Raw genomic sequence first — 27,203 nt, 5'->3', positions numbered from 1 at the left:
CCTCGGTCACTGCTATCAATGGGGTCTTAAGGCGTATCCTAGGAAACATCGCTGGGGTCTGAAACCACCATGTTTTTTGGCCTGCTCAACCTTGCCTAGACTTGGAACAAGCCGCAACGATTTCTTAACGATAAAGTTTTTATTCTCATTTTCATCACTCATATTATCGAATGCCTGTTCATCATAGCTACGAATGTCTGGGTACATTTCACTGCTTATAAACGCCCGGAGATATCAGCATTCGTTGCTTTATTTCATTTCTACATATGCGATCATGGCGAGAATCTCTCAAACTAAGCAGAATTGCAAAATTGAAGCTCCAGAATCGAACTTGCAAACAGTTCTGACTCCTAGAAAAGTGTTCATTATTCCAATTCGGACATATTTGACATTTTGGGCATCTCTGGGAGGTGTATGTTTAATATGACGGCTCGGTGACTGCTAATCGCATGCCAAGTGAGCCATTTCTTATCAACTGTTTCGTTGGAGTGCTTGCTTGAGCGCTTATGCCACTTGGTGACTGCTCTCCAAGCTGCTTGGTTGTTTGTTTTTTTGTAAAAGTACCCATGCTTTCAATCTCACATAGATTAGACGTACGTTTCGGCCTGTGTTGGGCCCTGCAGTGCCGTGCGGTTGGTGTCTTGGGAGGTATCTCATCCGCTGAAAATGTGCAATTTTATATATACAGGACATTGTTTTGTTTTACCTTTTTGTGTGATCTCCATTTACTATAATCCACCCATAACTTCGACATTGATACATATATAAAAACAATTATATTCATATATGTGTTTGCCATGGTCTAGCTGTGGCCATAACTAAATTCCTGTACAATGTTAACACCACCTCTTTTGATTTATATATGATCCCCCTCCAAGTTCAACATAAAACCCTATTTGCTCTACCTATAGCTGCCTGGCACTGTGCTGCCTGCTCACCTCCCATATCTATTACCATCCCCAGATCCTTCTCCTGGGTGACACGCTCCAAAATTACCCCTTGCATCCTGTAATCTATTTTCATTATTCTTGCCCATCCCCAAAACCTTACAGTTGCTCAGGTTAAAGTGCATCTGCCAATCTTTTGCCCAATCTATGCAAGTATAAATACTTTCCTGAATCTGATCACCACCCCCTCTGCTATCCACATTTCAAAGCTGGCCTCCAAAGCTAGCCGCCGACTGGGCATCTTCCGCCATGCAAAGTGCTTCCTTGGCACACCTGAACTCCAAACCATGTACAAGGCTTTCACCTGCAGCTTGAAGGAGTATTGGTCTTCCCTCTGGGCGAGCTCCCCTGCCTCACATTTTGCTTAGCTTAACACCGTGGAAACCAAGGCCTTTAAGACTATTGGAATTTCCCATGCTGAAGCTGAGTCGATGGGCCTATCACTTCACCATCGCAGATAGGTCAGTGGTCTCTATCTTCGACCGCATCCTTTCTAGTCTTGCATCCTTTGCTCTTTCCGTGCTTTGTCCACCCAGGTTTCTGCAGGGCTCACATGGTCCACCAAGGTTTCTGCAGGGCTCACATGGTCCACCATAAACCCACTTCTGATGAAACTACCTAAATCCAGGATCACTGATCACCTCCACTCATCTAGTCCTCTTTTTTTCTGCTTGTGGAACAAACTTCCACATCCTTTTCAATCTCATTCTTCCTTCCAGATCTTCCAGACAGCTGTTCACCATCTCAGATCATCCCCAATCCAAAACCATGGTCTTTTCTACCTTCGATAACCCACCCCAATCCCTCCTCCTTACAAATTTCCAGTTTTCCCACTTGAGTGTTCTGTCCTGTAGCCATCTTGTGAACACCACGCATCCTACCCCACACATCCTGCCCCTCCCATTCCTCCCCACACACATTATTTATATGCTTCTCCCTGTTTTGGCCTTAGGCTCTGTTGTTGGTGTTTCCCCTCTCTCTCTCTACCCTTCCTTTTGGCATGTTGCATCCTGGTCCGTTCAGTGTACTCGTACAAGCTCTTACACAAGCCTCAACTATGTAAACAATTTTTTTTTTAATCCTCATTGATTGTTGTTTTTTTCAATGCCGAGTCACACATTTACGTCGGTCATATGCCTAGTTACACATTTTCGTGACTATGATTCATTCGTGAACACCTTGGTATCCCCGGGGCTTGGAGAACATGTGTGCGAAGACTTCCCTCGATCTGTCTAGCCGTTCTGGAGAAGAAGATTCTCAAAGGTTTATTCTTTAAAAAAAAAAAATCATCCCTGCCAGACCATGTGCCTATGCTGCCAGACCAGTTACATGTTATTGTCAGTCATATGCCTAGTCACACATTTTCGTCAGTCACATGCCGAGTCACACATTTTCGTCAGTCACATGCCGAGTCACACATTTTCGTCAGTCACATGCCGAGTCACACATTTTCGTCAGTCACATGCCCAGTCACACATTTTCGTCAGTCACATGCCGAGTCACACATTTCGTCAGTCACATGCCTAGTCACACATTTTCGGCAGTCACATGCCTAGTTACACATTTTCGTCAGTCATATGCCGAGTCACACATTTTCGTCAGTCACATGCCGAGTCACGCATGTTATCGTCAATCATATGCCTAGTCACACACATTTTCGTCAGTCACATGCCTAGTCACACATTTCGTCAGTCACATGCCTAGTCACACATTTTCCTCAGTCACATGCCTAGTTACACATTTTCGTCAGTCATATGCCGAGTCACACATTTTCGTCAGTCACATGCCAAGTCACGCATGTTATCGTCAATCATATGCCGAGTCACACACATTTTCGTCAGTCACATGCCTAGTCACACATTTCGTCAGTCACATGCCGAGTCACACATTTTCCTCAGTCACATGCCGAGTCACACATTTTCGTCAGTCACATGCCTAGTCACGCATGTTATCGTCAATCATATGCTTAGTCACACACATTTTCGTCAGTCACATGCCTAGTCACGCATGTTATCGTCAATCATATGCTTAGTCACACACATTTTCGTCAGTCATATGCCTCATCACACATTTTCGTCAGTCACATGCCTAGTTACACCATCCTCTGTTGAAACAGCGAATTTCCATGTGGTTACACAATTTGTGCCAACAATATTCTTTGTTTTACGTTTTATGATTCAGTTTTTCCAAATTATACTTATTTTTGTTGTGATGATTTCAGTTTTAGACAATTTTTGATTTTTCATGTGAATGTAAAGTATTTTTGTATCATACACTACTTGTGACTACTTACTGCCAGTCTCGAGAGAATGGGAAAAGAAATAACACGTCGCCAGTGAGTTGCTGCTCCGCACCAGCAGGGGGCAAGGCTACCACCGCGTTCCACTTGCTCCTCCTGTTGGTGCAGTTTATTCACCGTCCAAACGACGTGAGGTGTATTACATTGTATTCGGTAGTTCGGCTGTGATTTCGCACTTTTTTATTTTTTTCGATTTCCAGGTGAAAGTATTTCAGTAATACGTTTACGGTGTGTAGATGTTAATGGATCGATGTGAAATTTAAACTCGATCACACGTCAAGGCAAAGTTCTCCGAGTGTCGAGGTCCGCACGTGGTGGGAAGGCATTTCGGTGCCGTTGCCATGGCAGCCTTTGGACAGCTATTCTCGCTGGAGCTTTTGGTGGACTCAGTACGGCTAAACCGGGTAACCCAGACGTGTCGGAGTCCTGCTCTCATCTTACGCTTTATGGATTTCCCCGCGATGATTTTGCATCCGAGAAAAACAGAGAAGGACGTGCAAATGAGTCTGGAGAAGAGAAGGGAGGACGACGAGTTGGCGAAAGGGGATCCGAACAATGGCGGGGATCGTTTATTTCATGAGCAGGTGGGTAAAAAAAAAAAAAATATATATATATATATATATATATATATATATATATATATATATATATATATATATATATATATATATAGGAACACACGTCCTGAAGCTCACCTGGATCAGGAGCGAGTCACTCAAACCCCCCCCCCCCGCACACCCCATTAAACCCTGATTTGTTTATTTATTTATTTATTTATTTTTTATGCCGTGAACAACTTTGGTACATCACGGGTGATGAAGGTTTTAGTCAAATTTTCATTGAAATTGTGTGTGTAGTATCAGAGAAGAGAGCAAATACCAATGTTGGAGGACTCAAACCCCCCACAGACCCACCTAGGCCCCGATTTTTTTTCTTGTTCTGCCGTAACAAACTTTGGTACATCATGGGTGATGAAGGTTGTGGTCAAGTTTCATCAAAATTGTGTGTAGTTTTGGAGAAGAGAACAAATACCTATTTCAGGGGGTCAAACCCCTCCCCCCCCCCACAGACTCCTTTAATAATTTGAGGTTTTGATGCAGTACACCTTCATTAGGCATCAGTTATGAAGGTTGTGGCCAAGTTTCATCAAAATTGCTTGTTCGGTTCAAGCTAAAATGACAAGTATTTACGGACTGACTGATTCACCTACCCACCTACAGGCACTGATCGATCACATAAAATCACCTGACGAAAGTCCAGGTGAGCTAAATGGCAATGCGGAAAAAACAGGAGGGAAAGAGAAAAAGTAGGATAGAAAGGTATGGCCAATAACAGTGAATGCTATGGGTATGGACATTGCCAGTGAAGTGTGGTAGAAAACGAAGAGGGGATGTCAGGAGAAAGAGGGCGTGATGACATTTGTGGCAAAAGTAACATTACTTCCTCTGCATGTGTTCCTCAGGCTCTCAAGAGGGATGTTCGTGCTTCCTGGGTCTTTAACAGTGGGAAATCTTGCCTGTTCAGTTTTGATCCTACTGCTTTGGGTGCCCGCCTGGGTACTTCGCCCGTTCGTGTGATGCTCATCGATTGTTATCCAGAGTCTTCCCGATTGCTGGCCACTACCTCCGTGACATTGACTGGAGCTCTGGCCGTATTTGAAATGAACGTCGACCAGAAGAGCTCGGCCGAACCGTGGGGGCATGGAGAGCGAGGAACGTACAGTTTACGTAATCCGATGGGTGAGACGATTGGTTCGTTGACCATAGGCTACCGGCTGTTCAATCTTGGCCGTTGGTCGACGACCCGATCATCATCGGCGCTAAAAGTCGAGAAAAATCCAATGTCAAATACTGTTTTATTAGGAAACGGCAAACAAATAGAACAGACGCTTGACAAAGCTGAAAGCGAGGCTTCAAAACGAGATGACTGCAGAGCAATGGCAGCCCCACCTGTGGATGCCATTCCTGCAGCCACTAAAACAATCGCAGACCATGAAACTGAAGGTCCGTGTTCTGTCCAACATTTGATGCACAGCTGTAGTGTGAGTAGTATTAAACAGGAATGTGGTTTTGACGCTGCTCAGGATTATGACGTTGGAAATGTAATCTACCCTCCACCCCTATATTATAACAGTAACGCCGATGACCAACTAAGCGACATCAACCGCAAACACGCCACCAACAAATGCACGAGTGACGATCTTACACAAAGGCATGAAAGGGAAATTGAACTTAAAGGTAAAGATCGGTTATTTGAAGTGGAGACGCAAGCAATAACACCCAATAAATCCGAGGCAAAACAAAAACGAAAGAATACCCAAGGTAGTTCAGCGTGTCCTTTGTGTGATTGTAGTGCAGACCCGTCGCGTAATTCTCCGGTATTAAATGCTTTGATTTGCGAATTGTCGCGCTTAAATTGCCAGGCTGGTCACCGGAGGACTTCGAGGAACTCTGATTTAAAATGTCGGCTTGATCTGAGGCACCGAGAATCTTGTGCTGAAAACCATATGCTGGAAAACTCTCAGTCAATCAAGTTAAGGCACCATTTGGTTGATGAGCAGCAGCAGTGTGCCAAGGGGTCGACCAGACAGCTCCATTCCTCTTCGCTGTTAAAAGAGCATTTGAATCAACGGCAGTTGTTGAGGAGGAGGAAGTTAAAGCAAGACTTGACTGGAAGTCGTTCTGGGGAAAAACACTTTGCAAGGAGAAAAGAGCCGTTGAATTATGGACTCACGCACACCTTCAGACTGAGGTTGCAGCACACCACGAATGCTTTAGCTCAACGTAGTACGCAAAACACGGGACACTGCAACGTAGAGAGAAAGCGCTCTAAAAGAACACAGCAAAGGAATGGCCTTGAAGGCAATGCAATTATCCAAAAGTCAACGAGTAATGAAATATCATTTGCTGACAAGGGTGTGCAAGTTGTGATTGAAGATATGTGTGTAGAAAGACCTGGTGGGAAGTTGAAAGCAGTGCATGATGGTATGCATTTGCCAGGTGATTTAATGTGCCAGACAGGTATTGACAAATCTGTGCAAACCATCCCTGGACCTTGGTTGAAGATTTCCAGGAATTTCCAAGAGTCTGAATTAAAGGACCAATTGAGTGTTCTGGAGAAGCCTATGCATTTGACTCGCAGGCGGTCAGAACTCTCAGTGAAAGATGAGAGCGTCCATTCCAAGTACAGCCCGAGTGCTGCTCAATCCGAATCAAATATTCCTTCATTAAAGCAGGTAGAAATAGCTGGAAAATGTACCTTAGATGAAACAAGTAGTGAGGAAGAAGAGCATGAATACAGTGATGACTTCAGCGGCTCTTTTGAGTCGCTATCTGATATAGCTGGTCGTACTTCTTGTGCATCGGAGAGCAGCAACAAAACCCTGTTAAGTGCTTCACCATCGGCTCAGCCATTTTCAGATGTATATGTAAGTGATTCTGATTTCATTTTTCACACTGATCCTCAAACAAAAGAAACCAGGTCAGAATCTGACTCCGAGAGGACATCCAGGATTTCTGAAGGGAACAGCAAGTCGTTGTAACAAGAACCAGAAGGGAATTTGTGGACACATTTAGCTGTCTCTTCACCAATTGCCAGCTGCTTACAACTGAATGAAATTGGTTTTGATGGAACTTCTGCAGCAAAGAGCTACAGCTTGGATGGTTGTTGGTACGAACCCATACAACAAACGGCTTTAAACGGTTTCCAGCCGCAAACGAGGCTTCCAAACATGTCTGCGATCCAAGAGGTGTGTAACTCACCTTCAAAATCTGTGTGGAGAAATGCAAAGGTAATGTTGTCACCAACGCTGGCACCTATTGATCTGTTTCAATGCTTGTGAGAATACCTAAAGTTGACTTATTCCACAAAAGTCAATAATGGTAAACAAACTTGCCTGCAGCATATTGGCTTAAATGCATCGCTGAAGATAAGCAAAGTTGAGCTTTGTTTGTTTTTTGATGGAGTGTCGGTGTGATGAGCTGTAACGGCAAGATCGATGAAATGTTTGGTTGTGTGTTTGCATCTGAGCTGACGAGCCATGCATTTGTTCTCATGTGGAGTCAAATCTGCCTAAAACTGCCATAATGGTGGAGTGCCAGTCGTGCATGCCTGTATCTCGGAGCATTGCCATCGTTTCGGTAAGGATTGTGTCGCCAGATATTCAGTCTAGATTTTGATTGTGGATGCTAAAGGTCCAACAGGATGTCTGTAAACATGATTATATCATGGTGATATTGTATTTAGTACATATTAGTAAATTGGCAGATTAAAATAATGGAGTGTGAATGGACATAGAGAAATAATGGGTCAAATGGCCAACTTTTGTCTCCGTTCCTTAACATCTGGAGTTTGCTCATGATGTGTCCATTTCTTTGTGCAGGACATCAGCATGCCATCACCTCCCTTTCAACGAGAATCCCCATTTAACAGGCCTTTTGAGGGAACAATCGACATCCTGGACTCTCTTTTAAACTATAATGACACAGACAAGATTATGGAAAGCCTACCAGAAGAGTTAAACCATCTCCAGTGGACAACCAAACTTCCTAAATAACACCACCTGATTTCCTGACTACACCATGTGACTACACCACCTGACTTCTTGACTCTTAGTCACCTCACTTTCTGACGATACGCTACTTGATGTCCTCACTATACGCCACCTGACGTCCTCACAATACGTCACCTGACTTCCTCACGATATGCCACCTGACGTCCTCACTATACGCCACTTGATGTGCTCACTGTACACCACATGACTTGATCACTGTATGCCACCTAACTATACACCACCTGACTGCACACAATCTGACATCCTGACTATATGCCACCTGACTTCCTGACTCTAAGCCACATGATGTCTCACTGTACTCCACCTGACCTCCTCATTATGCACCACCTGACTATACACGACCTGACTATACACCAACTGACTTCCAGGCGCTTGACGTCCTGACTATATGCCACCGGACTAGACGCCACCTGATGACCTGAATAGACGCCACGTAACTTGACCAAACTGACTTGACGTCATGTGACTTAACGCCACATGACATTATGCCTGCTGACTTCCTGATTATATGCCACTTGATTTCCTACCTATACCACTTGACTTCCAAACACTGTGGAACAACAGAACACTTGTGTGTTCACAAGAAATATTTAAGTTTCAACGATAAGAGCTTATCAGAAATTGTAAACCTTTTGGTTATCCCATGGTGCTGGAACATACAATAATTGTGGTTTGAGGTTCGATTCCCATGCACTGCATTGGTTTTATGTCATAATTTCCTTACACTTAATGTACAAACATTTATATTTGAACTCGTGTTTTCATGAACCTGAACATGAATACAGTATGAAAGAGTGTGTATGCGGTTGCTGGAAATATTAATACCGCTCAACAGTATCATCCCAGTTTTGTGTTGCTGTGATGTAAATCGTTGTACATAGCCCAATAAACCATGTGAATATACTGTAGGTTAATATTATAATTATAATCAACAATATATAGGTAATATTGTTGTGGTTCGGGAGTGAGGAACGACCGCTAGATGGAGCAGTTGGGCCATCTCCACCCGAACACCTGGAATTGAAGGTCGTCACTCCGGATAACTCCAAAGTCGACGGGTCGCTTAATGGATCGTGGGCGCCAATATTTCGACTGTGCGGTTAGGGTCTTTTTGTCTGATTCCAATTTACCTAAATAGCCGCGTGGTCTAGCTATCGGGGAAACCACACCCTCAGCCGGCTTTGTCCGAACCGAGTCGTTGTTACCGACTCGGATCCGGCGTAACCGAGCAGGAATTACCAAAGCCGCGACGGCCCAAATGACAATTTACGGCACAATCGGCCTCCCTAATTCTCAAGCCTGAACCATACTGGGTCAATGAAAGAAAGCACAGACAACGAACTGGAACATTTAACAGTTATTTATTTACAAGGTAATAGGGAGGGAAACAGAGCAGACTTAATCACGAATATAGATGTAGGCAAATGTACAATGGCAATCACTTAAACGATTTCTGCTTATCAGACTGGCCACAGACAGACATACACACCCAAAAAGAAATGGACCTCGTGGGTCTTTATTCGGCCCTTCAGCTCGGGATGGAAGGCGAGCTGAGGGTCAGAGTCTGGCTGGGTACCTGGCCGCCTCGTGTGGTTTTACCGACTCGCACTTGTGGAGCTCAGAGTCCGTGGATGGAAACAGGGATCCCCAGCTCAAGTGCTCCAACACAACCCACCACGGTGGGACTCGAACCCACAACCCAGAATCCAACAAGCGCAGCCAGGATCCCACGAACGATCCGGCTAGCCACGAACGACGATCGACGCCACGAGCACCACGAAACACCTCTGCCATGACCACCACCACCACGAGCACCAACACGACCACCGACCATCAAGGAACCCCGAAAAAGACTGCCGCTGAGACAGCTCGCCACCCTTCTTATCCCTCCCCCAGGCGGGTGGAGGGATCCGCTCTGAGGTAACTCGCCTCCGGATTGGTCAGGGGGCGTCGGGCGATCGGTCCTCCCCTCATTGGACGAGGCGAACATTCCATCTGGCTGGGGCGGGGTCGGCTCTGAGGTGATCTCACCCCCGAATGGACGAGGGGAACATTCCATCTGGCTGGGCGGGGTCGGCTCTGAGGTGATCTCACCCCTGATTGGACGAGGGGAACATTCCATCTTGCTGGGGTGGAGTCGGCCCTGAGGTGATATCACTCCTGATTGGACGAGGGGAACATTCCATCTTGCTGGGGCGAGGTCGGCTCTGAGGTGATCTCACTCCTGATTGGACGAGGGGAACATTCCATCTTGCTGGGGCGGAGTCGGCCCTGAGGTGATCTCACCCCCGCCTATGTCCGTGGTCTCGAACACGTGCGTAATGGCACTGAAGGAGTGGAGGGGGGATTTAATGCAGAAGACTAACTAGAAAGAAACTCGCAGCGCACACATGAAATACCCATTAGACATAGGGGAGAGATTCTAACTATCCACATATACTGAACGAAATAACTAAACTTTGGGTCAACTGTATGTGTGAAGCGAATGGTTTCCAGATTCGTAACACTACCCCCCCCTTTTTATAGACTCGTCCCGAGTCGTAAATTTTTGTGTGCCATGCAGGTGTAGGTTTTTCCCCAAGTACGTTTTACTTACGGATCCCTGAGTGCTACATTTGAATACATGTCCCAAAAATAAATAACCTAGTGCGCTGCGTAACTAAACTATCAGACTCACTCGGACAACTTAAATAAGATTGCCGGCGCGAACACAAACGAACAGGTGGGCTTTAAAGATTATATACATTTCCTACTATTTACACTAACCATGGCCCAGGACCTGTGATCTGTGGGAAAAAAGGCACAGCAAAGTCAATCATTTTGCAGGTCAAATGCAGTCCCCGTGGTGTGGTTGCCTGCAGGGCAGTCCTTGCAAAACTTGAGGAGATGGTTCTGGCGCACATGGTGGAGATGGTTGACATGGGGGAAATGCAAACAAGGGCTAGGCAGGCATGGGGCAAAGGCAGGCAAACAAGGCATGGCAATGCGAATGCGGACCAGCAGATGCAGCACAAACAGGCCGGCATATAAAGCTGGCCGGCCTCTGGTCTGGTCCGTGAGGTTCTGGAGGGAGTGCGGTGGTGCCGGCTGCTCCGAAAACGGGCTCGGACCTACCCTACTGTCTTCCCCCAACCTATCGCCTTTGCCTGTCTTTGTCCATACCCACTCCATTAGTTTGCAACAACAACATTTAGACTTCCCCCCTTTTTTCCCCCTTTTTATTTTTTTTCCTTTTATAATTCCAAGTGTCCCCAACCCTCCTACTGTCCTTGTCCGGCTCACCTATCCTCGCTGCCTACTCCCAACCCCTAAGATCCTTCTTGAGGGGAATAAGGAAGAGACAGGTGGATGTTTCTCGAGGCCCAATGGAGCCTCAGAACAACCTCCACAGATTTCAGCAATCCACCATGGTGGGTTCAGCGGCCTACGGGCAGTGAAGGGATGGATGGTGCGAGGGGGTACACATTTCCTATCTGTCCTATCCTTTATTACACTTTAAATTACCCCGGGGCTTTTGAAAACGCCTGTCACTTAAAACTATAGGTTCTGGAAACCATGATTCTCGTCGCCTGTGTTGGTGTTCCTTATAAATTTGGGCCTGGCCCTCAAATTTTCTCTCGTGCCCTTGCACAATTTCGTGGCTGGGCAGCGTGGCTCAATTGGCAGGGATTCCCATCTACCGAACTCAAACTACGGCACCCCCGGGCAGCTGAGGCTGTCTCCGAGCCTACCTACTCCGTATGAACGTGGGGAGTGCCCTTCCTGGCTACTCCCCCGTATATGCCCACGTGGCATTTCTGGCGCTCTGGGTCCCATTCCAAGGGTCGTCCATGCCCATTCCACTATCCCGGTCGCTTGGACCCATGGCCTACTCTGGCCGACTTCTCCATGCCCGGGGTGCCCTCTACTCAGTACTCACCTTTCCACAGCCACGCTCCCAGCCGGTCAATGGACTCCTGCACCCTTCAACAGGTTTTGTGCCTTCGTTCGACACCAACAACAAAACGACATCCGTTTGGTTAATTTAGCTAACCCGCTAACTAACGCTACACTAAACCTGGGTTCCCTTGGGTGGCATTCACTCCTCCCCCCAATCATTCATTCGCACCATGCATTCCACATTCACTCCACTCACACTCAGGGCCGTTGACCCACATTCATTCATTATGTTTCTTTCACTTCCTTTTATTTTTATTTCATCAATTCACTTCAACACTGACACTCTGCTAGAACGTTCCCCTAACTAGCTAGTGCCCCTCATCATCCCTTACACTAGTACATGTTCCGTTTAATTCGATGTAGCTAATCTACGTCCCCACTACGCGTTCCATGTCCGTCCATCTCTTCCAAAACCCAATTCTAAATTCTAACCTAACATTCCCTCCTAACTTGTCCCACCGGGCCCCATGAGGTCTCCTCCTGCCCCATGAGGCCGGTCTATCTATCGCTAAACCCTTCCCACTAACTAATGCTTCTTTGCCCGGGCAAGGATGCTTGCCACATCCTGGCTGGGTTCGTGTACTCGTAGCAAGGCTCGACCATCTTCGCATCGCCAGGGCGCAGTTTCCAATTTGCACGTCCCCTCCGTAGGGCGATAATCGAGGCCTTGTCATCGCCCTGCGCATCGCAATCAGCGCTCGCTTTCGAGGGGTCCGCCATGCGAGCCAATGTGCGCCAATCACCCGCAGCCCGCGCTGGGAGATCCCCGGTGACGCTACTCGCTCACGGAACCTACGCGGCTTCCCGTGCAGGCCCGCCCGAGCGTGTCGTCCCGGGGACTCGTTCCGCGAACAGAACACGCAGCGTGCAGCACGTGTTGCCCCGCACGCGCGCTCGCATGGGGACCCGTGTTTTCCAAATTCACACGACCTTCCTTTTAACCGTGCACGTGCCGGTTTCGTACCAGGCACGAGACGTTTCAATGCCGGCTTCCGATCGCGCAAACGTGCGCGCTTGGGCTGTTCGCCAAACATGGAACGGACCTCGCACACAGCGTCCCGCAGAGCCAGCGCGGTCTCCAAAACAACTTCACACGGCCTACTAGGCTCGCCATTCCCGTCTCCCGTCTGAATCCGTCCGTCGTCCATTTCCATGCACGCATTCACGCATGCCATGACACACACCATTCGCACACCTCGACACGCACTCCGGGACAATCACATCGGGGATTCGTGTTAACTCGTGGGGTCCTGGGGTCTCTACTCCCCCCCCCCAAACTCTGCATGGACCCGTTCGCATCATTCACCCGCTCAACCCCGTACGGCTCTACTGGACCCCTCTGGTCGCGATCTGCTTCGAGGGAGCTTACCATCTCCCTCTGTTCCTGGGGGAGGTTAACCTGATGCTCGAACCGGGTCAAGAGACATTCCAGGAGTTAAACCCCATTGTCCCCTATTAATCCTATGTGTGCGTGCTCTTTAATTTCCTGTATTTCTTCTTTTACCCGTTCTATCTCCTGTGTCTCTTCTATTTCTTTTAATTCCTGGGTTTCTGTCTCTCTTATTGGATTCGCAATATATGCTAGATATCCTTTATTGCCGTTTTTCCGTCTGTCTGTCTGTGTGTGTGTCTGCAACGCGAGGCTCCACAGCACAAACCAGTGAACATATTTTGATGAAACTTTGCCAACGTGTGCAGTATTTGTTGGGAATGTGCGTGTTTGAATTTCGTTGCCTAGCAACCACCCGTTGCTGTGCAGCGGCCGAAAAACCGCGTACAGTATTTTCAATACTTGTCCTTCAGTTTTGAATGTAGAGAAGCGAGAATTCCGAATTAAACACTTCAAGATATTTAGAAAATTTTACTCCAGCCGATTTTTGATTGAGGTTTTATTTTTCAAATGGTAGTCCTTCAAAAATCAGGTGTCTATTCACCGTCATTTTTTATGAGGGGCTTAGGAAAGTGGGCTGAGCTTAGGGAAAGTGGACGTGGTTGATGAAAAGTGGGAGTGGCGAAGGAAAGTGGGAGTGGTGTAGGAAAGTGGGCGTGGCTTATGGAAAGTGGGCTTGGTTTATGAAAAATATTGTGTGGCTCAGGAGGTGTGGTCAAACAAGAGCATTGAGAGAAGTTTATCAGGTTTTCTGTCTGTGTGTGTGTATGTGTGTCTGCAACGCGAGGCTCCACAGCATGAACCAGCAAACCGATTTCGATGAAACTTTGCCAACAGGTGGAATATTTACTGGGAATGTGCGCGTTTGAATTTCGTTGCCTAGCAACCACCCGTTGCTGTGCAGCGGCCGAAAAACCGCGTACAGTATTTTCAATACTTGTCCTTCAGTTTTGAATGTAGAGAAGCGAGAATTCCGAATTACACACTTCGAGATATTTAAAAATTTTTACTCCAGCCGATTTTTGATTGAGGTTTTATTTTTCAAATGGTAGTCCTTCAAAAATCGGGTGTCTATTTACCGTCAATTAAGGTGTGTATACAGTGTTTGTAAAAAACTACACCGTCGTTCCACCTTCGATCTCTCCTCGATCCAAACGTTACCAAAGTGAAAAGGATCCAAAATAAATGGAATCACCGGCATTTCTGTCTTTGTGGATTTCTAATAATATGTTTATTTATTTACCGAAAACGATTCCACGACCCATACACCACCTTCAATTATTTATTTATTTACCGTAAACGATTCCACGACCCACACACCACCTTCAATTATTTATTTATTGACTGAAAACGATTCCATGACCCACACACCACCTCCAATTATTTATTTATTTACCGAAAACGATTCCCCACCCACACAGCACCTCCAATTATTTATTTATTTATCGAAAACGATTCCACGATCCACACACCACCTTCAATTATTTCTTTATTTACCGAAAACGATTCCACGACCCACACAGCACCTTCAATTATTTATTTATTTTCCGTAAATGATTCCACGATCCACACACCACCTTCAATTATTTCTTTATTGACCGAAGACGATTCCACGACCCACACACCACCTCCAATTATTTATTTATTTACGGAAAACTATTCCCCACCCACACACGACCTCCAATTATTTCTTTATTTACCGAAAACGATTCCACCACCCACACCACCTCCAATTATTCATTTATTTACCGAAAACTATTCCCCACCCACACACACCACCTCCAATTATTTATTTACTTTCCGTAAACGATTCCACGATCCACACACCACCTCCAATTATTTATTTATTTACCGAAAACGATTCCACAACCCACACACCACCTCCAATTATTTATTATTTAAAGTGGGAGTGGCGTAGGAAAGTGGGCGTGGCTTATGAAAAATATTGTGTGGCTCAGGAGGTGTGGTCAAACAAGAGCATGGAGAGAAGTTTATCGGGTTTTCTGTGTGTGTGTGTGTGTGTGTGTGTGTGTGTGTGTGTGTGTGTGTGTGTGTGTGTGTGTGTGTGTGTGTGTGTGTTTGTGTGTGTCTGCAATGCGAGGCTCCACAGCACAAACCAGCAAACCGATTATTTTTCAAATGGTAGTCCTTCAAAAATAGGGTGTTTATTTACCGTCATTTTTTATGAGGAGTGCCAGTTGGCAAAATAAGCAATAGGAATAATCTTGCCAGGAAGAGGAACAATTGGATGTGAACCAATACATCTTGGCAATGAATCGTCGTCGGTGGATCAGTCAGAATGAAAAGCATAGTATCCAGCGCTTCGATCCTAGCGAATCCCTCGTCGCCTACCAACTTGTTTATTTATTTACCGAAAACGATTCCACGACCCACACACTACCTCCAATTATTGGATTCACTATATATGCTAGATATCCCTTATTGTCGGGTTTTCCGTCTGTGTGTGTGTGTATGTATATGTGTGTCTGCAACGCGAGGCTCCACAGCATGAACCAGCGAACCGATTTCGATGAAACTTTGCCAACGTGTGCAGTATTTGTTGGGAATGTGCGCGTTTGAATTTTGTTACCGAGTAACCACCCGTTGCTGTGCAGCGGCCGAAAAACCGCGTACAGTATTTTCAATACTTGTCCTTCAGTTTTGAATGTAGAGAATCGAGACTTCGGAATTAAACATTCGAGATATTTAGAAAATTTTACTCGAGCCGATTTTTGATTGAGGTTTTATTTTTCAAATGGTCGTCCCTCAAAAATCGGGTGTCTATTCACCGTCATTTTTTATGAGGGGCTTAGGAAAGTGGGCGGAGCTTAGGGAAAGTGGACGTGGTTGATGAAAAGTGGGAGTGGCGTAGGAAAGTGGGCGTGGCTTATGGAAAGTAGGCGTGGCTTATGCAAAATATTGTGTGGCTCAGGAGGTGTGGTCAAACAAGAGCATTGAGAGAAGTTTATCGGGTTTTCTGTGTGTGTGTGTGTGTGTGTGTGTGTGTGTGTGTGTGTGTGTGTGTGTGTGTGTGTGTGTGTGTGTGTGTGTGTGTGTGTGTGTGTGTGTGTGTGTGTGTGTGTGTGTGTGTCTCTCTGCAACGTGAGGCTCCACAGCACAAACCAGCAAACCGATTATTTTTCAAAAGGTCGTCCTTCAAAAATAGGGTGTCTATTTACCGTCATTTTTTATGAGTGCCAGTTGGCAAAATACGCAATAGGAAAAATCTTGCCAGGCAGAGGAACAATTGTATGTGAACCAATACGTCTTGGCAATGAATCTTCGTCGGTGGATCAGTCAGAATGAAAAGCATAGTATCCAGCGCTTCGATCCTAGCGAATCCCTCGTCGCCTACTGGCTTGTTCCCTCCTTTGTCTCTTATTATTTCTGACTCCTGGTTTTCCATCTCTGATAATTTCTCCGTCACCCCCTGTCCGAATTCACCAGTTTCCCCCTTAATTATGGTGGCGTCTCGTCATCCCGACCTCACCCGTCTCCATCGTGGGCCGGACACATTTTGCACGCCCTGTTGGCTCGGTCTTTCTGCCACGTGGTGCCGCCAGTATGCCTCTTATGCCCACCTGCAAATTCAACCCCATACTCTGCATTTCACCCCTCAGTGTTTGCATAGTTGCATCCATTCGGCTACCCATCGCTTTCATGTTCGCATCCATTTTGTTTTCCATTGCTTGCGCATTGCGCGAATTCACGTCCATTTTGTTTTCCATCCGTTGCGCATTCGCGTCCATCTTTTGTGCATTCATGTCCATTTGTTTTTGTAAATCCCCTTTCAGTTCTTGCGCATTCTCATTCATCATGCCTCTCATTACCTCCAGGAACCGGCCCATGTCAAATGACCCTGACGAAGCTGATTTGCCTCGGTCGGGCGAGGATCCGCCAGGGGGCGGGGGGGAAATTTGACGGAGGAGGGGGGGAATCATACACCGCCCCTCCCGTGCCCATTACTACTTCTGGGGTTGGCTGTGGGGAAATGTCTTCCTGCATGGGGGTGTTGTCCTGGACCATGGATTCCCTTAAACTTAGGTCTGAACCCACCTGCTCCAGCCCGTCTTGGCCCGCCATGGTGCGTCTGAGAACAATTTACGCTCTTAATTCTAAGGGAACGGGGGGCGGGAGGGGGGGTGGTTCCTCTGCGTACCCCTGATCCGTATCCCGTAAATTTTTCTGGAGGCGGAGGGTCCGATCCCGCTCCTGACACCAATTTGTTGTGGTGCCGGGTTCAGTGGTGAGGACGACCGCAAGACGGAGCAGTTAGGCCGTCTCCCACCGAACACCCTGAATTAAAAGGTCGTCACCCCGGATAACTCCGGAGTTGACGGGCCACTTAAAGGACCGTGGTCGCCAATATTTCGACAGCGTGAGGTAGGGTCCAGTTGTCTATTCCAATTTACCGAAGTACTCACACCGTCTCGCTACTGGGGAAGCCACACCCTTGGCCGACTCTGTCCAAACCGAGTCGCATGTACTGACTCGGGTCCGGCGTAACCGAATGGGAGTTACCAGAGCCGCGCCAGTCCAAATGAACACTTACGGCACAGACGGCCTCACTATTTCTCAAGCCAGCACCGTGCTGGGTCAATGGAAGAAATGACAGGCAACGAGCTGGTACATTTTACAGGGGTTTATTTATAATGGGGAGAGGGTGACAAAGAGCAGAGTTATCCGAATAAAAGAAATGCCATTTACAATGAACACAGGCACCTAACAGTCTCTTACTTACAGGGCGGGCGACACAGACACACACACACCCAAAAGTAATGGGACCGGTTGGCCTTTATTTGACCCTTCAGCTCGGGAGGGAAGGTGAGCTGAAGGTAAGAGTTGGGTCGGGCACCTTTCCCCCTCGTGTGGTCTGGTCGAGACGAGCTGGTTCGGGGGGGGAGGGGGGGACTCGAACCCACACCTTCGTCGCCGCACCAAGCACCAGGGACCGGGAATGACGCAACGGATGCCAACCAGCACGAGAACAGACGAGACGAGCACTTGCGGGCAAGACGAGAACGCCAGCAGGCAAAGCAAGACGATCCCAGCAGGCAAAACGAGGGCAAACAAGGCGATGAGGCTTCTTCTTTTTTCGCCAGCCTGATCGCCCCCACTATTATTCATTCCTCACGTGAGGTGGGAGGGGTCCGTCCTAAGGTAACTCGCCACCTCATTGGACGTGGGCATATTGGGGGGTGTGTCGGGGCGTCTCGGTGGCACGCCCCCCCTCCTCCCAAAGAGGCTCTGTAGTTTCAATTTTTTCACATGTACTGCCAAAGCGAGTACTGCTATTCTGGCTTCCCATTGGCTGGAGGAAACGCTCCATGCCCTTCTTCGGAGCGGAGCCTTGATCTGAGGTGATGGAGGCTCCGCCCACGCCTTCAGCCAAAAACACGTGGGCAATGGAGTCGGTGCGCAAAGGTTTGGTTGGGTGGCGGAACGAAGCAGGTGGTGTTGTTGTTGTTGGATATAAAAAAAATAGCTACAAAATAACTTACAGCGCACATACACTTAATGACCCATTAAACATAGGGACGGGACCCTAACTATAAACACATACTTATCAAGATAACTGAGTTACGGGAACCGCTGACTGTGTGTAAAAGGCTTCCAAATCCATAACACTATGTCTGAACACCTCCGCGGATGCAGAAGGCTCATTATCATAGGGGTAAGTGACATTGACGGGGCGACATTACGCCCTCATGTATCGGCCAAACCGAAGAGGGGCGAGTGTGCTGTCGACCACCGCCCTGGTGGTGCAAGGGCCGCCGAGCCTTGCTACGAGTATACGAAGCCCGGCCAGGATGTAGCGAACATCCTCGCTCGGAGCAAAGGAGCATTAGTTATGGGAAGGGTTTAGTGTTTGATAGACTGGCCTCATGGGGGCATGCGAAGTCCTCCATGGGGCCCAGTAACACGAGTTAGGGGAAATTTAGGTTGGAATGTAGAGATGGATTAAAGACATGGACAGACATGGAACGTGTAGTGGGGACGTAGCTTTACGATAGAGTTAAATGGGAACATGCGTAGTTTAAGGGGTGACAAGGGTGCACGAGTTAGTTAGGGGAAATTTATTCGTTGGTGAGTAGAAATGTGTTTGTGTGTGATTGATGAATTATGAGTGTGAGGGCAGGGCAATGGCCGGTATGAGTGTGTGTAACGGAATGCATGGTGTGAAGGATTGAATGGGGGGAGTGGATCCCACCCAAGGAAACCCGGGGGTTAGTTTAAAGTTCGGTAGAGGGATCAGGTAAATTTACACATGGATGTCGTTATGCGGTTGGTGCTGATTGTGGAAAGTTTTGAATTTTTTTGTGGAGGGTTCAAGAGATAATGGACCGGCTGGGGGTGTGGCTTGTGAGTGAAGTGTTTGGATGAAGCAGGCACCCCGGGCGTTAGGGGCTCATCGGCCAGGTGAGGCTGTAGGTAGGTACAGGGGGCCATGAGTGTATTCGCGGACGCAGGTACCCGAGGAGAGGGGCCTGGCATGCCAGTGTAGTGATCAATGGGACCGGGTGCCCGAGCAGAGGGACCCGGAGCGCCAAAATGCCAAGTGGGCATCGAGGAGGGGGGGTGCCAGTGAGGGCATCCCCCATGTTGGGGTGAGGAGCAGGCAAGCTCAGAGGCAGCTCCAGCGTCCTGGGGATGCTAATGGTGAGTATGCAGGTGGGCAGACCTGCTAGTGGAGCCACACTACCCAGCCACGAAATTGTGCCATGGCACAGAAAGAAAATTTGGTGGGCAAGGCCCAAAATTGGAAGAGCACCAACACATAGGCAATGGGAATTTGGGTTTTTGGAACCCCATAGTTTAACAATGGCCTCTTGGCAGGGTACAACCCTGGGGACAGTTTAAAAGTGTAACAATATTCGCATAGTTAGGATTGATGAAGACCCCTTCGCACCATCCACTGTTGGGATGATCGCTGGCTGCTGGACTTGCCCTCCTGTCGGACTTGAGAATGAGTCGTCATGATGTAAGTGTAAGATTGCATGTAGTTCTGCTCTTCCTTTCCAAGGAACCTTGGGGGGATTGGGTACGAATTTGGCAATAGGGATAGTGGGATATAGGAGACGAGACGGAGGGACAAATTGTAAAAAGAGGGGGGCTAGGGTAGTGTATATGGGAAAGACGGATGGGTGTGGACGAGTAGGGCCAACCTCGAGCTCTCTCTCCCGGCACCACCGCCACTGCCCCAGGTATGTGCACACCAGGGACCGGCTGACCATGTTGGTCGGACCTGGTGCTTGGCATTATCTGGTTTACCTTTTTTTCTTTTCGTCCTGTTTGCTGTTCACCTTGCTGTTTCACTTTGTCTCGCCACTGCCCCAGGACCATCAACGCTGTTCTGCATCAAGGCATCGCTCGCCTTGCTGGATCACCTGTCTACATAAAGGCATCACTCACTTCACTTCACCATTTGCTCCGTGACCTGTGTTCCACCCACACCTATTCTGTGGACTGCTACTCGTTGCAGCCTCATACCAGGTGACACCGTTCCAGTTATCATGGTGGTTTTGTTAGTTTTCTTTTGTTTGAACTGCATTTACTGTAGCAGCATGCCACCACACTTATGGACTGCCCCTTTGTTTCAGCTCCCTTTGTATCAGCTCATACCAGCCACATACCAGGCTCATGCCACTTTGCTTCACCTTTGCCACATATCACCGTGACCATGAACTGCACAAACGCAGCTATGTTAAAGAAGTGGCTCTGTTGTTGTTGCTGCTGCTTTTTGATCATTTTTGTTTAGAAGGCCACAACGTTTATGGCCTGTATGTCGGTCACTGACCTGCCGGTTTATTTTGTTAGGTGTGCTGGTGAAGAGCATGAAGGTGACAAGAATCAGCAGGTGTTCTTCTCCCTCTCCACAATTTTTATTCTGCATTTCTCCAGGTCCTGGGTCAGAAATTGTATATAGTTTTATAGTTGTGTAGATTATTAAAGCCCACCGGTTGTGTGTTGTGGCTTCAAAAATTCCAGCAATTTCAGTGTTGCACAAGGTTGTCTGTGTGAGTCAGGTAGTTCTCAACGCATCAGGTGGGACATATCTAGTTTAAATTGTCGCACACACTAAAGGGTAGAGTGAAAACATACGAGGTCGGGGGTAACTTCACCTGCATATCACACATCACACGGTAGTGCTAATTACAATGTAATTTTTATTTATTTAACCAATGTCTCCAGCTGTTGGACGACTTGGGACGAGTTTGGGATAGGGAACGGTGTAGTGTTACGGATTTCAGAATCTAGTGTGATGAATGCATCCACACATCTAGGTCCTCAGACAGTTATTTCCTTAAATGCATGTTCAGATTAGCCCCATCCCCATGTCTATTGGGATTTTAAATGTGATGCATTGAGAAGGGTGAAGAATAGATGCCTTCTCTTATGGTAAGCTTCTTTTTTTTGCTTTACGACAGACACTTTTAGACACATTTCTTTCGTGAGCGCTGGCGCCTGCCTGATTTTCCCTCAGCAACGTTTATGCACATATTTCTTTCGCGAGCGCCGACGCCCGCCTTTTTTTCGAGCGCACGGGTCATCATGGTAACGGTGCACAAGTGGGGCGGGGTGAGCTTAGGGGGACTCTGCGCCCGCCGAGACGGGCTGCATATATAACCAGAGTTGGTGTCAAAGCCACCCAATGCTCACCTGTTTATCCATTTATCGTTTTTAAGACGAGTCTAATAATTAATATTTTTATAATTCTCTAACAAATTTTTTTTTTGGGGGGGGGGTTGCAAATCACTTAAAACATGTAGAAATGCAAAAAATAAAAAAAATTCTCGAACAATTTTTTTTTGGGGGGGGGGAACAAGTCCAAAATCTAATGGCATGATCCTTGGACCATACCTAACCCCCCCCACCAAGTTTCGTCAAAATCCTAATCACTTAAAACATGTAGAAATGCAAAAATAAATCTAAATTTTGTTGAAAAAAAGTTGCAAAAAATTTTTTTTCTCTAACAATTTTTTTTGGGGGGGGGGGGTTGGAAATCACTTAAAACATGTAGAAATGCAAAAAAAAAAATTTTTTTCTCTAACAATTTTTTTTGGGGGGGGGGGGTTGGAAATCACTTAAAACATGTAGAAATGCAAAAAAATATATATTTCTCTAACATTTTTTTTGGGGGGGGGGGACCAAGTCCAAAATCTAATGGCATGATCCTTGGACCATACCTAATCCCCCCACCAAGTTTCGTCGAAATCCGTCGAGGAGTTTTTCCGTAATACAAAAAATTTAACATTTTCACGCTCACGCCGGGGGTATCGCTATAGCTCTCTGTTCTTCGAACAGGCGAGCTAAAAACGAATTGGAGGTCCGTTCTGAGAAAAGAGAAAGAAAACGAGCGAGCGAGCGCGAGCGAACAAGAAGTGAGGAAGAGAAAAAGAAAGCGAGAGTTGAAGCGCGCGATGGAAGAAGCGAGCAAGAAGCAGGTGGAAGCACGCAAAAATGGAGAAGAGAAGAGAAGCGAGCCGAGAAGTAAGCGAGAGAGGAAGCACACGAGAAGCGAGCAAGAAGCGGGCGAAAGCACGCGAGGGAGGAAGCGAGTGTGTAAGCATGCAAGAGAGAGGGAAAGTGAGAGTTGAAGCGCGAGAGGGAAGAAGCGAGCCAGAGAGGAAGCGTGCGAGCCCGCAAGTGAGCATGTGGTGTGCGTGTGGGTGTCTGACCAGCGCCAACAACGAGACAATTCACACTTCCCAGTGCTTGAGCGAGCGTGTGGTGTGAGCAGCACCGCCAATGAGTGAGGCACGGGTCGGTCACCAACGAGTGAGGCACGGTTCACTCACCGACCGACCGTGTGGGTCACTGGACGTCACCAGTTTCGTGAAGTGTGAGGAGCTGCCCGTGTTGCAGCGCCAGGGTCTAAACCCCCGACCGACGATCTCGGTGCCCTCCCAGACGTCGACTAGCGTTCAAGGCTGTTCGCGAGAGGGTGCACGGCATGGCTGTGTGCTGCCGACGGATGTGACACGCATGCACACATTTCAGGACGTTTTCACTTCACGGACGACTACTCTCTGGTGAGCGAGACGACTCTTCTCCCCCACCCCCCGAATCATCTTCTGGGTACCCTTGTCTGTATTTAGCTGAAAGTAAGTCAACCCCCGATAAGCATCTGCTCTCTGTCTTTCCTGGCATTTTGATTGATTTTGCCTGATTAACTATTCATTTTGGTTGCTTTGAAATTTATTCATTTATTTACCTCAGAAAAAAAGTTCTTTTTATTGATTTATTTTATTATTAATAAATCATTTGCCGATTTTCAACCTGTCCGTGTTTGTCCTTTCCTTCCATTGGTCGAGCATTGTCCAAACCTCGATAGACTGGGAGGTAATTACCACAGATTTGACCAAAAATAGTCGGCACACACCAGTGGTTAAATTGCTGGGCCACCCTAATTAAAATCTAATCGAGATAACATTGGTGCTTTGCCGAGGGTGCACTCCCCACTCAGGTAACCACGTGACCTCTAGTTAAACGGCATAATTAGACGGTGGACACTGGAACTCGTGGTTAACTGGGTGATGTTCGTGGTTCTAAAACAATCCACCGTGCCACAACGGTAATTGTGAGCGGTGTCTCGGTACCCGTAGCCGCAACAATATTTTATGATATTGGAAAAAATAGGAAAAAAAAAGAATTTTTGCATATATTTTTCTCCTATTTTCCATCTTTTTTTTTGACGGGTAGTCTTGCCCCAAAGAGGATACGAGACTATTGGTGTGTGTGTGTGTGTGTGTGTGTGTGTGTGTGTGTGTGTGTGTGTGTGTGTGTGTGTGTGTGTGTGTGTGTGTGTGTGTGTGTGTGTGTGTCCATGTCTGTATAATTTTGCTTTTAAAATGTTTTTCTCTGCAAGCGATCATTGCTTTAAATATCGGAGGAACTCCCCATGGAGAATATTGTTTGAGGTTCGCCATGAAGGGAAGTACTCATTTTTCTACCGTACACCTGGTCCTGAGGCCGCCAACCACAGATAGTTGTGCAGTCCAACGGGTTGTAGTTCTTACACAGCCGTAGCTACGTCCCTTAGACTACCAGCCTCGCAGGGATATGCTTCAATGTTTCTGCGATACCTTTCTATTGACACAGCAACCTAACTCGAGGCCACATCCGCGGCACCACACTTTGTGATCTTCTGTGGAGCGGAACAGAGATGTACATCACTGGCTAACAGAGCAAATCAGGTGGGGTACAACTTCCCATCTAACTTTACTTGTACACTGTGCTGGACCAATGAAGGAAAAGACAACCAAGACAGATTTGAAATAACAACCGATAATTATTGATTTACACACACACAAGCAAGCAATCATTTAAAAGTGAGTATTTACAGGAAAAAAAATACAGAAAAGAGCAGAATTAACCCAAACACGTATTCTGATACAATCATATTTACACAATGGACTACGGCCATCATTCAATCTGAGGAGAAGAAGAAAACAAGAAGAACTGAGAAGAAAAATATATGTACTGTTAAAATTGCTGAAATTTCCTCACCTACTTCAGTTACTGAACCGCTAGTGCAGAAAGTTCAGCCTCCCTCAACGCAACAGGACACAGACCCTTGCTTCCCTGTTCAGCAAGCGCAGCAATGCCATGCTCGCCTTAGACAGTGCTGTGCAAACTGTGGGTCCAACAAACAACAGGACTCAGCCCCTGACTACCCAGCATGAGAACAAACCCTCAGCAACTGCAATATGTTGAACCACTATGCAAAGTGGTGTCGCTCCGCACCTGGAGCAGCTCTGTGTCCAGGAACCACACCTAGCACTGGCCACAATCCACACTGTGCTCTCCAACCCGACTGAAAACAATGCTATCATGGTACTCGAGCAATGCTGTCTGGGCCTCATTTTCAGTTTCACTCAATCCTCTTATGACAACTTCCACAAACAAATTAAGTGTTAGCAGCGGCTGCAGAGGGTATTGTTATGAAAAGGAAAATAAAGATAAATAAATGGGGAGTCAGAAGGGGATGCCCTCCCCCCCAAATAAGCTTGACAAACGATAGCAAGCCGCTTGCTAACGGAACACGCCGCTGGAGTAAACATCCTGTCGAGTTCACTTAACCCATTGAACTGTATTTAAGAACTGAAAGATTATGAGCGGTGCAAATTTGTTGCCACCAAGCAGTGGCACCATCTTGGTCGGCTCACTCCAAGCAGATATATTTTGACAAACGAGATAAATTCTCGGGATATCTTGAATATTGAATGTTAATTTTGAGTTGAAAGTCAAAGTCGATGTGAACACTTTCTCACATAAACAAAAGGCAACGCGGACCGCGGTAAATCATTCAATGGGAATAGCAACATGGCGGCGGACGCGGGCCGCGGTAAATCAGTCAATGGGCATAGCAACATGGCGGCGGATGCGGGCCGTGGTAAATCAGTCAATGGGCATAGCAACATGGCGGCGGACGCGGGCCGCGGTAAATCAGTCAATGGGCATAGCAACATGGCGGCGGACGCGAGCCGCGGTAAATCATTCAATGGGAAAAGCAACATGGCAGCGTGTGCGGAGAATAGGCGCTGTGTGGTGGCGACACAATGGTGCATGCAACGTGACAGCCATAATCCTTCCAGTCTTGTATGCATTTCAATGACTTAACCGAGTTATTGCATGGAATCGGTCCTTAACACCTTAAATTAATAAATGAGTAATATAGGAGTTCAGGCTAATGAACGAACGCAGTATTCCATTATTAATAAATGTCGACGCTGACGTCTGAATGACGTCATTTCGTAAATGAAATACAATGGGCGGTGTGTTGACGCAGCGCTGACTAGTTTGCCTTGTCGTTGTTCGTGTTTAAAAATATATTTTATTGAAACATGGAGTTTTACAGTGACTGATGTATTATTTTAATCTCGCCTATTTAATATCCCGAATTAAATCCATAAATATAAAGGTTTCGGGTTTTGGTTTGTTGTCATTGCTCGGTCCAGACCGCACGCTCCGGGCATGCCTTTCAAACACGTATTCCTGAGCGGGTCCCCGGGTAACTATGGCTTCACTGTTGCAGTTTGGAGAAGCGCTTGAATCTCGTTGCCATTCAAGTCTTTTTTCCGGTTTTAAATTTTCCGCTTCTTGGTGTCGTGAAGTCGATTTATGTTTATGTGGACTTGAGAGGTTTTTAATTTTTATTTCTTCAACTCTCTTCTCCGTGTCTATGTGGATTTAATTGCTTAAGGGTTAGGTGTTTGCGCTTAATTTAATATTAACTATATTCCGGCCAACAGGGGTCTCTTTGGACCCCAGGCCAACATTTCATGTGTTGTTTCTATATTATTCACAAGCAAATACAACCTGTTGCTTCGCTGGTAGGAATATAAAGAGAGGGAGGGGTTATTGCATGGAGAGGGAGGATGAGGGGTTATTGCATGGAGAGGGAGAGGGAGGGATTATTGCATGGAGAGGGAGGGGAGGGGTTATTGCATGGAGAGGGAGGGGAGGGGTTATTGCATGGAGAGGGAGGGGAGGGGTTATTGCATGGAGAGGGAGGGGAGGGGTTATTGCAGGGAGAGGGAGGAGCTGGGCTATTGCATGGAGAGGGAGGGAGGGGTTATTGCATGGAGAGGGAGAGAGAGGGGTTATTGCATGGAGAGGGAGAGAGAGGTTATTGCATGGAGAGGGAGGGAGGGGTTATTGCATGGAGAGGGAGAGAGAGGGGTTATTGCATGGAGAGGGAGGATGAGGGGTTGTGCATGGAGAGGGAGGATGAGGGGTTATTGCATGGAGAGGGAGGATGAGGGGTTATTGCATGGAGAGGGAGGATGAGGGGTTATTGCATGGAGAGGGAGGGTGAGGGGTTATTGCATGGAGAGGGAGGGAGGGGTTATTGCATGGAGAGGGAGAGAGAGGGTTGTGCATGGAGAGGGAGAGAGAGTTTTTGCATGGAGAGGGAGGATGAGGGGTTATTGCATGGAGAGGGAGGGTGAGGGGTTATTGCATGGAGAGGGAGGGGGAGGGGTTGTGCATGGAGAGGGGGGAGGGGTTGTGCATGGAGAGGGGGGAGGGGTTATTGCATGGAGAGGGGGG

General features: G+C 47.1%; 2 protein-coding genes across 3 annotated transcripts in view; one reads left to right on the top strand and one right to left on the bottom strand.

The window, feature by feature from the left end:
• The window catches only part of LOC147011877 (uncharacterized), a 28,392-nt gene extending 25,032 nt beyond the window's left edge, over positions 1–3,360 (bottom strand). Inside the window, exon 1 of the mRNA XM_085857342.1 lies at positions 3,241–3,360. The gene's annotated coding sequence lies outside the window, so the exon portion shown is untranslated. The remainder of the gene's footprint in view (positions 1–3,240) is intronic.
• A 108-nt stretch (positions 3,361–3,468) lies between these two features.
• MAP10 (microtubule associated protein 10) lies at positions 3,469–20,986 on the top strand. Of its 2 annotated transcripts, XR_015051753.1 has the most exons (3): positions 3,469–3,830; positions 4,709–6,994; positions 20,487–20,986. XR_015051753.1 is itself a non-coding variant. In XM_085857343.1 (2 exons), exons 1-2 carry the CDS (start codon positions 3,588–3,590, stop codon positions 6,785–6,787), a joined length of 2,322 nt encoding a protein of 773 aa, XP_085713469.1. In that variant the 5' UTR covers positions 3,469–3,587; the 3' UTR covers positions 6,788–16,241. The 2 variants fall into 2 exon arrangements, 1 of the variants encoding a protein (XP_085713469.1); XM_085857343.1 differs by lacking the exon at positions 20,487–20,986 and having other exon boundaries at positions 4,709–16,241.
• Positions 20,987–27,203: the final 6,217 nt, after the last annotated feature.

This window comes from Eptatretus burgeri, chromosome 15 (assembly GCF_056783735.1).
Source record: "Eptatretus burgeri isolate ZD-2024b chromosome 15, Ebu_testis_v1, whole genome shotgun sequence".
NCBI classification, from domain to species: Eukaryota; Metazoa; Chordata; class Myxini; order Myxiniformes; family Myxinidae; genus Eptatretus; species Eptatretus burgeri.
The sequence above is the reverse complement of the archived record's forward strand: the minus strand, read 5'-3'. Positions and strand labels throughout refer to the sequence as shown.